The sequence below is a fragment of the Orycteropus afer genome, unplaced genomic scaffold (assembly GCF_000298275.1).
Source record: "Orycteropus afer afer isolate SDZICR_OR568_19922 unplaced genomic scaffold, OryAfe1.0 scaffold00792, whole genome shotgun sequence".
NCBI classification, from domain to species: domain Eukaryota; kingdom Metazoa; phylum Chordata; class Mammalia; order Tubulidentata; family Orycteropodidae; genus Orycteropus; species Orycteropus afer.
Window position 1 is genome coordinate 754006 of NW_006922379.1, and position 12503 is coordinate 766508.

The 12503-nt window shown below is 40.0% G+C and overlaps 1 protein-coding gene across 1 annotated transcript in view; it reads right to left on the reverse strand.

The window, feature by feature from the left end:
* LOC103211792 (catenin alpha-2-like) overlaps positions 1-12503 on the reverse strand; it is a 160849-nt gene that overhangs the window by 108789 nt on the left and 39557 nt on the right. The window contains exon 3 of the mRNA XM_007957774.1: positions 11519-11685. Within this exon, the coding sequence (XP_007955965.1) occupies positions 11519-11685 (167 nt within the window). The remainder of the gene's footprint in view (positions 1-11518; positions 11686-12503) is intronic.

Consider the following 12503-nt stretch of genomic DNA (forward strand, 5'->3'; position numbering starts at 1 on the left):
TTAGCAGTCAAGTGCCTTAGGCACTATGCTACCAGAGCTCCTAGTAGTCAAATAGGGAACCATATTTCACTGATGATTTGTAAAAAGTGGAGCATAGAGTCTAACAGCTGGTGACTTTTCAGGCTGAAGAATAAGAGGAGTGGAGAAGAGAAGTTAGGCTTGGGCAAGGGGCTTTTTCATGGGGTTTGGACATTCTTTGGTGGTGTAGTATCTAAGGTATTTGACTGGATTTTTCTGAAGATTATGTGAGATAATGTGCCTAAAGCTCTTAGCACAGTGATTGTCATAAAAGATGGACAATAATATTAATTTCTTTTCCTCTGACACATGAAATGGTTGTTAACACTTAATTTTGAGTTTTTTAGAAGATTACCAGGACACCCAGGTCACCCCATTTTATAGATCAAGCAATGGAGATACACTAAGAGTTAAGTCCATGATGAATGGCAAAGCAGGACTTATACCGAAGTGTCTCTTGTGCCAAACACATACTCACAGCACTGAGCTATACCATCTTTTTATTCTTGTAAGGTCTTTACTGCTAACCAGAAGGCTGGCAGTTCAAACCCACCAGCCTCTCCTCGGAAAGAAAACTGGACAATCTACTTCCGTAAAGATACCACCTTGGAAACCCAAGGAGAGGTTGCCATGAGTCAGAATTGAGTCAATGGCAGTTTTTTTTTTTTTTTTTTTCTATATACTATATAGAAGCTCTGGCGGTGCAGTGGCTGAGGTATTCAGCTGCTAACCATAAGGTCGTACTGAGTCAATGGCAGTTAGTTTTTTTTTTTTTTTGAGTGGATTTAGATACCATTTCCGGGGATTAGCACTTAAAACTCTTAAAAATCACTGTCATAATGATCATCATTTCTGTTTGGACAGGCTGACCTCTTTCCAGGGCCAGTTTGATGATCTTTTTGATTGAACTGTAAATGAAAATGTATACCCCAAATCCAATCCACTGCCATCATGTCAATTCTTACTCAAAACAACCCTACGTGACATAGTCAAACTACTCCATCAGGTTTCCAAGGCTCAGTTTTCAAGGAAGCAGATTCCCTCATCGTTTTCCTGTGGAGTGGATGGTGGGTTCAAACTGCCAAACTTTTGGTCAGCAGCTGAATGCTTTAACCACTATACTACATAATAAGCCATATTTAACTCTGTTTTTAGGGTCAGCTTTCACAGCTAAGTTAAAAATATTGAATTAGAAACAGGAGTTAACCAAGTGAATAAAAGAATGACTATAAGATTCTATAACTACTAGATTAATTTTAGCCCTTGAGACTGGTTTGACCATACCACTGATGACTCAGCACTATCATATTTATCTTTCTCTCTCCTAAAGATGAGCTGACCTTCTTGATTAAATGCTCTCGTTCCTTGGTAAATTGGCTTTTTTGATTAAATGTTCTCTCTTTTTGATAAACTAGCTTTCTTGATTAAATTTTCTCTTTCCTTGTTAACAAGCAAGAATGATTAAATGCTAAGTCCTGTATCCTTAAGGTTTCATGTTTTACAAAGCACAGCAATAACATAATTTATGATATATTTCTGAAGTTTCTGTTTGTGTAAGAATAATGAAAGTAGTCAATATCATCAAGTGCTTACTGCGAACTAGACATTGTTCTAAATTAATTACATATGTCTAATTAATTCCCAAAAGCAACTCTTTGGAGTGGGTAGTCTCATGCCCACATTAGCCCACTTTACAGATATGGAGACTAGGATCAGAGAAGTTATATAGACTACCAGAGTTTGCAAAGGTAGTAAGTGATTTGAAACTAGATTTGAACCCAGGTTTTGTTATTGTTAGATGCCACTGAGTCAGTTTCAACCCATAGCGATCCTCTGTACAACAGAACAAAACAAGACCCAGTCCAGTGCCATCTGCACAAGCATTGCCATATTTGAGCCAATTATTGGAGACACTGTGTCAATCCATCTCATTGACAGTCTTCCCCTTTTTAGCTGACCCTCTACTTTACCATGCATGATATCCTTCTCCAGGGACTGGTTCCTCCCAATAACATGACCAATGTGGTTGAGATGAAGTGTGGCAATTCTTACTTCTAAAGGGTATTCTGGATGCACTTCTTCCAAGACAGATGTGTTCATTCTTCTGGCATTCATTCATGGTATGTTCAATACTCTTTGCCAACATCAACAATTCAAATGCATCAATTTTTCTGATGTCTCTCTTATCCATTATCCAGGTTTCATAAGCATATAAGGGTACTGAAAATACCACGGCTTGGGTTAGACACACCTTAGGCTTCAAAGTGGTATCTTTGTCTTTAAGACCTTAAAGAGGTCTTTTGCAGCAGATTTGCCAATGCAATCAATATGTTGCCTGATTTCTTGACTGATGCTTCCTTGGGCATTTTTTGTGGATATAAGTAAAATGAAATCCTTGGCAACCTCAATTTTTGCTCCATTTATCATGATGTTGTCTACTGTTCCAGTTTTGAAGATTTTTTATTTTTGATTTCTTTATGTTGAGATGTATGTAACCCAGGTAAAAAAAAACAACAACAAAACATTGCTGTCAAGCTGGACCTGATTCATATAGTGACACCTCCCTGGGTTTCTGAGGCAGTATCTACAGAAGTAGATTGTCCAATCTTCCTTTCAAGGGACGAGTGGCTGGTGGGTTTGAACCACCAGCCTTCTGGTTACCAGTCAAAAAGCTGACACACTACACCACCAGAGATCCTTATAACCCAGGTAATTCAGCTTAACTCTTAATTCCTGGGCTATGCTGCTTCAATTCCTCAGGAAGAGTGAATTTAAAAGCTGATGGTGTTTGAGTTTGGTTTAAATTCATCAGTTGGTTATCAAGACCTTATCCCATCTAATCAGTCTCCCAGATCTGATGCATCATTTTACATTTTTAGCATTTCTAAAATCTACCCCTTTCTCACAATACACATAACCATTGCCTACACTCAGCTTTTCATTCATTCACTAGTCTGGAAAAATGCAATAGTGTCTTTATTTATTTGCTTGCAAATGTGATTTAGGTGAAACTTTACAGAACAAATTCATTTTCCATACAGCAGTTCATACACATTTTGTTCATGACATTGCAATCCCCATAATGCAACAACGCTCTTCCCATTTCTTTCCTGTGGTTACCTTCTCCCTGTGTCCTTCTTTGCTATGCATTCCTGTCCTCTGAGCTATCTCCCTGTGCAAATACTGGCCTTCTGATCTTCCATGATTGATTATGCTAAAGTGTGTACCTACCTGGTGTAAATGTTCACTTTATATGCCTGTCTATTGTTTGGCTGGAAGGCACAGGAGCTCCATTTCAGGCCTGAAAATTACTAGGGCCCATAGTCTTGGAGGTTTCACCTGTTTCTATTAGACCAGTAAGCCTGGTCTATTTTTTTAAATGATTTTGAGTTTTCTTGCACATTTTTTTCCCACTCTATCCAGGGCCTTTTATTGTGATCCTTTTCCAAATTGTTGACAGTGGTACCAACCAGTTCTTCTGGTCTTATGGTCATGTTCGCTGAGGTTCCCATACCCATTAGTCCTTTGAACTAATTGTTTCCACGTGTCTTTGGTTTTCTTCATTCTTCTTTGCTCTGGACAAGGAAAGACTGATTGTTGCATCTAGATTGCCGCTTGCAAGTTTGTAAGACCCCAGTTGCTACTCATCAAAACAGGATGTGAAACAATGTTTTTGTGTAGTATGTTATGCCAATTGAGACTGATGTCCCCTGCAACCATGGTCCAGAGACTACAAGTCCAGTAACTCACTCAGAGTGGTTGGTGGTGACTAAGAAGTTATCATAACTCTGATCCAAGTTACTTCTATTTCTATGAATATTCTTATTACACATAAAAATACGCATGTAGAAGTATTGTCTGCCAAACTTATATATGGTCATGGGTATATTCCCTTTTGCATAACCATACCTGATCATTCAGCCTGTCTACCTCTGTATCTACTCATAGATCAATATTTGTTATCACTGATAATGCTGTATTATATGTAAAAGTGTTTATCTTTGTTGTCTGTACCTCTTGTGCACCTCTCTGTGTCTTCCTTTTCCTTAGCATTATTGTGTTGGTCACTCACTTTTGATATATTGTCTTTCCCTTCCCCCAAATCAATACTTGTCTCTTACCTATCTAGCAATTTTCCTTCCCCTCCCCTCTCATCCCTGGCAACCAATAAAGAAAGTTTCCTTCCATATATAAACCTCCACAGCCTGCTTCCTGATCTCTAACCTTATTACTACATCTCCCCACCATACCTTTTGCATTCTGTTCTATGATATGGAACTGCTTGTATCATACCAAACCCTCCATGCTCTCATACTTGCATTCTTTCTTTGGGCTTTGAAGCTCTACGTAATCGAGGTCTGTTGCCTAACCTAAACCCATCTCCTTCTTATGGCAACAGCAGCTTCCTTTTCCTTCAAGAAACCACTCTTGCCCTGACCAGTTATTGGTATATTGCCTCTCTAAACTCTAATACCTTTTGCTTGCTCTGTGTAAATGAAATGAACCCTTTAATATTTTGTTTTTTCCTCAGTTGGCTTCATAATACACTGTTTTATTAAATGCTGCAAGAGGAAAGAGATTGTTTTCCTGGTTCTGATGTGTTCCCTCGACAACTTCCTGCAGCAGGGGTGGCCCCTATAGCACCACGTGGCCAGTAACTTCCCCCAGTACCACTGCCCTGGGTTTTGTAACAGAGAGCCTTCAATGAGACTCCTCCCAAAGGGCAACTTTCTTCAACATCCTAAAGGTGGACTTCCAGCTCATTCTGCTGATGTAGCACCTCAGCAACCTCTCTGTCATCTAGCGAATCTTGGCCATGCCCACAAGAAGGTCTGAGCCTCACTCCTAGGCGGTAATGGGATGGCGCTATTTCTTGAGTGCTCTATCTTAGTCCTGGGAGTAGTGGCTGTTCTTGATTATCTGCTATTCCTATGTTTCTTAGAATTTTCTTGATTTCTTACTAGTTAATCCCTTGTTATTCCTATCTGTTATTAGAGTTAATAATGTTATACTATATTAAATTTTCCTTGTTCAAATTACTGCATATATCTCTCTCCTTATTAGACCCAAAATTATACATTCCCCAACTCTTTTGAGTGGGTAAAGCTCTTTCCAATTGTCCTCAACTCCTACCCATACCCACCCTCGGCTGCAGGCTTGGACTTGTGACCCAGGCCTGTTCAATCTGGGCCTAGTGATTGGTTCAGGGAACTCAAATCTCATTCACTTCAATAAGATCCAATCCTGAGATATACCCCTCTCAGTCACATCATCCTTCTTCATACAATCCTGAATTAACCAAAAATACTACTTGTTTTGAGTTGATCTTATTCCCAGCTGGGATAGGGGAAGAGGAAAGGAGTATCAAGCAATGTGATAAATCAACATAGCGCATTTTTTCCTCTGAATAATTAACTCAGGCACATGATTGAAAAGTCAATCATGATTTTACAACAAGATCTTTAGAACTTTGCTTGAGCTACCAGAGTAGAGGACTTCCTCTATCGAGGTGCATGTAATCTTGAGAATGGATGGATGACTGGCAGCCATCTTGAGCCCATGAAAGAAGGGCCTATAAGAACAGAGGCCTCAATGAGGAAAAGGAGATAGGAACTTAGTTCTTGGCCAAATTGTTTGAATCTTGACTCTACCTTGCCTGAAGCTAGCTGCCTTTGGACTTTAGTTTAGTGGCCCATATATCTATTTTAAGGAAGGTTGAGTTGCGTGTTCTACTATTTACAACAAAAGACATACTAATTGCTATATTTTCATTTTAGGTTAGATCATAGCAGTATGCAAACTTTCTCAAGAAGCACTGCACTGTTTCCTCATATCTTCCAGAATAGCTTATAATGTTTAGAAGGCAGGAGTCATGCCCTATCTTTGAAGTTATATATCTTGGCATAGTGTTTTGCATATAGTAGGTACACGATAAATATCTGTTGAAAGTATAAATTAATAAATAAATAAATTCCAAACAATACAGGTGCATGCAGTTAGTGCCTTAATAACACTAAGAAAATATATGCTAAGACAGAAAATATATGCTAAGAACCTAGATGGTAATTTCTAGATTTATAATCAGAGACTCAACTATTTTAGGCTAAATGGCTGCCTTTATTCAAACATAAAAGATAGAGCAGAGCTACAGGATTAAACTGAGGACACACAAGATTAGTTGGTACTAAAGTTACAAAAGGCATATGTAACATTAAAATGACCCCATCCCATCCATACTCTCAAACAACATGACAGCAGCATAAGACCTCTCTCTGGTAGCCACTTAGAAAATCTGACTTCTCTGGGAAGTTGGCTAAGGGACTATTGTTCTCTCTTTGCTATTTCACTTATTAGAGAGAAATTCTGAGATAATCGAGAACAATCATTATTCCAGGACCTAGGCTGAGCATAGAAAAAAAAGGTGATTGTTTCCCTGACTCATGTTTCTAGATAGGTTTACCTGTAATGTTATCATTTATGCTGAGATCTGACAATATATTCTGATTACATTAATTCCGAGGGTAGGGGAAATAAATACTTCTCTTCAGGATCAGTGATGGAAATGTGTGATTCTTTTACAACACTGAAGTGCCACATGTCAGCCTAACCCACTGACAATATCAACTGATTGCAGGATATACCAGGTGTCTGGCTAGGGAATCACGCAACAGCACCTTCTACAATAAAAATGATTGTTGTTGTTGTTGTTGTTGTTATGTGCCGTCGAGTCGGCCCCGACTCATAGCGACCCCTCCTAGGGTTTCCGAGGCAGTATCACTACGGAAGTAGGATTGCCCAACCTTCCTTCCGAGGAGTGGCTGGTGGGTGTGTTTTTCAATGATGTCTGCTGTGAGAATGATTACTGTAGATTTGCTCCAGAATATCAAACCCCACTTGCGTGCTACCTCTGCTTTGGAACTATATGTCACTCACTGTCCCATAATTGTGCTCTCAAATTTGAAAAAAACAGCAGCAAAAGCTGTTTATGGTCATGTGAATCCCTCCCATAATATACTCATCAGAGAGCTCAATATCAAAGCCCATACAAACACTTGCATGATAGAACAAGTAGCATAATAGGGGCAGCTATAAACTTAAACTTCCAAATATAATTTGAAGGTAATAGACTGCAAAGCTTAGACACAGCCAGAGGACCTGGCGCCTGCAGAACTCCCAATTCTTCACCTCTTTTCAGAACCATCTGGTCATGGTTACTCAATTTGCCAACAACTAAGCATGGAGGGTTTGGAGAAGAAGAAGGTGGATATTTTACAAACACATCCTTTATCCATTTGATGAAATTGATAGAAAAACATGAAAATAAGTTTCTGATAAGAAGGTGGCTCTTCTGTGTTCTGTAAATCACTCAGAGATGAGGAAAAAAAAATCTAGAATGAACACTGAAAAAAAAAAATCCTGCATTCAGTTGAAGAGATAGGATGTAAAATACTATGTGTAGTCTTTAAAGATAAAATAGTTATGTATCAGATACCAGAGAAGGAAACTATAGGGCATTACTTAATCTAAACAATCAGAAAATACTATGTGGTGTTGGCAAAGAATACTGAAAATACCATGGACTGCCAGAAGACTGAATAAATCTGTGCCGGAAGAAGTGCAGTCAGAATGCTCCTTAGAAGCAAGAACGGCCAGACTTGTCTCATCTGCTTTGGTCACATTGTCAGAATGGACCAGTCTCTGGAAAAGGATATCATGCTTGGTAAAGTGGAGAGTCAGCAAAAAAGGGGAAGACCCTCAACAAGATGGACTGATGGTGGTTGTGGTGATGGGCTTAAGCGCAGCAACAAATGTGAGGCTGGCGCAGGCCCAGGCAGTGTTTTGTTCCGTTGTGCATAGGGTCTCTATGAGTCGAAGCTGACTCAATGACACTTAACAACAAGAACTTTACTATTACTAGAAAGACCTTGTGACTCTTCTTTTTGTTTCATTAACCATAAGACAATTAAGAAACTAATTATTTGAAAATTATTGGAAAAAACCTTTAGAAAGATACACAATTTCCAATGTACTCCACCTCCACATGTAAAAATATTTTCTTCAACCTGAGTGAAAAACAAATAAATAGGTATTGCCTGGGGACAACACTTTATTGTTTATGAGACAAAGTTCTACCGAAAGGAACTATCATGTTACTAAGTAGAATTATGTAGCATAAGGAGTCCTGGTGGCACAGGAGTTAAAGGAATAATGGGCTAAGCTACAGGTCAGCGCTTTGAACTGGTTACCAGCTCTTGAAAGAGAAAGATGTGACAATATGCTTCCATTAAGATTTACAGCCTTGCAACTCTATGGGCTAGTTCCACTCTGTCCTAAAGGGTTGCTAGGAGTTGGACTCCAGGGCAGTATGTTTGTTTTTTGCTTTTCCTTCCTAACCAACTGTTGTCACATTGTTGTTATTTGGGGGATGGAATGTTATCATACTGTTTTTATTTTGAGGAGGAGGCAGGCAAAAGCATATGGTATGAAATCCTGACTGGTGTGAATCCAAAGCTTTACACTGGTCACAACCTGAGTAAGGGATGGCACTAGGAGACTGTAGTTCCTCATTTGTCCACAGGAGAGCAACCATCTACCACTGCTTTGTGCTATGGAGGCTGCACTCTAAATAGAACAAATGTGTTATTTAGTGTACAATCATTTTTAATTTTACTACTGACAGTCTGACAGGTCTACTTAATATTGCTGGCTTGACCTTTCCATGATTTTGTGCTAAATCCTTTTTCCTTTTTTTCAAACTTTCCTTTATCTACTATGTTAGAGAGAATACAACTGACTTCACATTACAATATGCTGCAGTGACATTATCAGCCAACAGCACTGGTTAAAACAGGTGGGTAGAGAAGCAGAGTTATAGGCAGCACCAGATACCATAACACACATTATAGGACTAGATGTAACCAACACTCTCAGGGGGCCAGAATTCAGCAGGAATATTTAGGCTGTCATCAATGCCCAGAATCCCTGCACAGGGCCTTCCACGGACACCGAACAATGACATATGGGATGTAAAGTTAATTTTCTTAGGCTCAGTCCTATCCCACACTTCTTGGGTGAAAGATGACAGTCAATGTAGCAAAAGACCTTTCTTAATAGACAGAGTAAGCTAAAAGGGAAAAGTAATAAAACCTTTTCTCCAACACATCTAAGAGGAAGATGCAATTTGTAACCTAAATGATATATAATTACAAAGGTGGGGCCTGTATGACAAACAGCACAACAACATGGAAGTTGTTTAAATTCTTAAATATTGCTACTTAGCTGCTATTTCCCACACACTCACTTTACTCCAAACTCAATGATAAATGTTCCATCAGATTTGCCCCCCTTTAACTTTCCCACAACTGTAAAGGATATACTATAACTAAGCCAAATCAGCTGCCATCAAGTTGACTCTGACTCATGGTGGTCCCATGTGTGTCAGAGAAGAACTGTGTTCCTCAAGGTTTTCAATGGCTGGTTTCTCAGAAGGAGGTCACCAGCCATTTCTTCTGAGGCACTTCTGGGTAGACCTAAACTCTCAACCTTCTCTCAGGAGCTGAGGGCATTGCATCAATCAAGGACTCCTGTACTTTCATTCGTCCCATGTTAACAGATGAGGTAGCTGACACTAAAGAACATTCTGAGATGAGTTATTACAGGGGACACCAAATCAAGATTAAAGCCAGTTTGTCTGATTCCAGTGGGTAAGTGGTTAACATAATGCCATATTACCCCTCCATAGCCTCTGAAATAGGAAAGGTCTCTCTGAATATTTCTCAGCTCACTCTCTTTGAAAGAGCCTTTCATAGCTTTGGAGGGCCTATTCTCATTGAGAAGATGTCTGAGAAAAAACTCCCAAATAGGTTCTACCTCAGACCTTGGCTCCTCAGGGGATCTGTAGGAAAACCATGAAATGTGCTACCTCACTTTGTGGGTTATGACTACAAAGCTCAGCTGAATGTGCCGGAATTTGAGGCCTTTAATAATATTGGGGAGTTGATTCATAGCCCCTTTAGCGAGGTCATCACAGGTAAAAGACTCTGTCAATGATTTTTCAACAAAGAATATTTATGATTGAGAAATTTAAATTCAATTTCCTGATGATCTTCCTACTGAACAAATATGAGGTCAAAGATGAGGTGAAAGCAAACACAGTCACACACTTACTGCTGTCGAGTCGATCCTGACTCATAGCGACCCCTCCTTGGGTTTCCGAGGCGGTATCTCTATGGAAGAGATTGCCCAGGCTTCCTCCCAAGGAGTAGTTGGTGGGTTTGAACCACCAGCCTTCTGGTAAGCAGTCAAAGGCCTTAGGCACTATGCCACCAGAGCTCCCGAGGTGAAAGCAGACTCTCATAATTCATTTCCAATCTTATCTGTTCTCTTATCATAATCTACTTCCCTTCACTAACAAAGACAACTCTAATTTTGAGGGCTGGCTGATAGAAAAAGTGATAAGCCAGCACGGCCAGAGCTAGGGGATCTAAGCCAGTAATAAGCTGGTTTCCCAACAGCAAAGCCTGTAGTTTATATCACATCACATAAGGATCCTGCGATTAGTTCATGGTTAGTGCCAATCACCCTGGAAACTAATCCACTGAGTGCAATACACTGGGATTTCTAGGCAGAGGCTATGTTCCTTATCAATTGACTTACAGCGTCTCAGTTCAAAGGACTTCAGTATACTGATTGCAACTACATACCAGACAACATTTATGATTTGGGAAATTTCTTGAGAAAATTGTCTTGAGAAAAAGAGAAAGACTCAGCTGTTGAGGTCTGGACAGCTTGCCTTGGTCCCTGGTCCAATAAATGTGTGGCCAGCATAGGGCTCCATTTCCATCAGGAAACAAAACAGTTAAAAGGAATCATGATAAGCAAGATACACAAAATGGGATTCTATAGATTAGCTAGAAATGTCTGTGCTGCAGACCCACTCCAGCTATGTGAGATACCCAACTTAATGCAGCATGATTGACTTTAGCTGGGGGGTGGGGGATGGGGATCTTTTTATTGCCAGTCTAAGATGGATTCAAACTCCCTGTATCTACAGAGGAACAAGCCTGGAGCAGGTAACAGAATGGATTCAATGTGTGACTCATACTAAGATGAGCACAGAAGATTATTTGGCCAGCTACCCCAAAAAGCCTAAGTCTGAACTATCACATGAGTCAGAACGGCTCTGAATCTAGAGGCAGGGTATTGGTGCAACATGTCTGGCTTCTGTGGCCAAAAGACTACACTTGTACATACCCCAGGAAGTGAGGGAGTCCACAATCTGTGTTTGAGGGTAATGAAAACAATTTAACTGAATCTTATATAACTTTTTTAATATAGTAATTGGGTGTAATTCTAGTATTAGAAAAATTGAGGGCGGTACCACATGTGTGAGTAACCAAGTTATCTAGTCAGCAATGAAACATCACTATTACAGTTCAGTGCTGTAACATACATGGGAAACCCACATTAAATGGATGTTTGAAGAGCTCCCCATACGTACAATTTTCAGATGAGATAAAAGTCTCATGACATCCGCCATATCTGCCAGGATGAGTAGGCGTGTAACCGCTGATAACAAAGCCCTTGCTGCTCGCACCATAGTGCCACATTTCACTGAGGAGCACGGGTCATCAGCAAACTCTGAAGAGGCGATCCTCATCGTCTCACCTGGAAGGCAAACAAGACAGGAGGCTTAAAGGCTTGCAATCCCAAAAGATCTGTGGACAGGCAGCTAGTTACTGTTTTTATTGCGAAACTGTTGTTCAGTTGGCATTTCTGCCACCTTCAACCCAGCAGAGAGTCTTTCAAGTCAAGTGTGTAAGTACACATGGACTGGTGCTGTGGACAATATGAGGCTCTTTTAACATCAACAAGGAGTATATTCAATTCTGTTTTTCTTCCTTAATAGTTGAGATACATTTATTCTGAGCTTATTTATCTTCACTCTGAATTTTCCTTTGAACCAATAATATTTAATGGGAAGCCAGTTGAGGTATTCTCAGTCTAATGAGGAAACAGTTATGTAAATAAATAATCATAATGCAGTGACAAAATTCCATGATAGCATATGGTTAAGAGGGTAGGCAATTGAGAAAGGGGAGTGATTTACTCACTTAGTGTGGGGCTGAGGGAGGCTTTCAACTATGATGGTTACGAACACAAAGGTGGGAACACCTTGGATGTGAAAGGCTCCAAAACTAGAGCAGGATGCTTGGTGTAGGTGTGAGGCCATGTTTCCATATAACCACCATGTAGCCATTTTTGCAATATGCCTTAGCACGTATTCCACGCTTTAGTGCCTTAGTTACTGGAAAAACCACAAAGAGTCCTAACTACCCCCACCTCATCGATACCCAAGCACTCTCCTTAGCAACAACCAATCAGTAAATGATAGAGAAATACCTTACCTAAAATAGTTAGAAACGACAGTTGGTGGCTTCGGCCCACCAGACAGAGCCAATCAAGTAGGAACAACTAGCAACTTG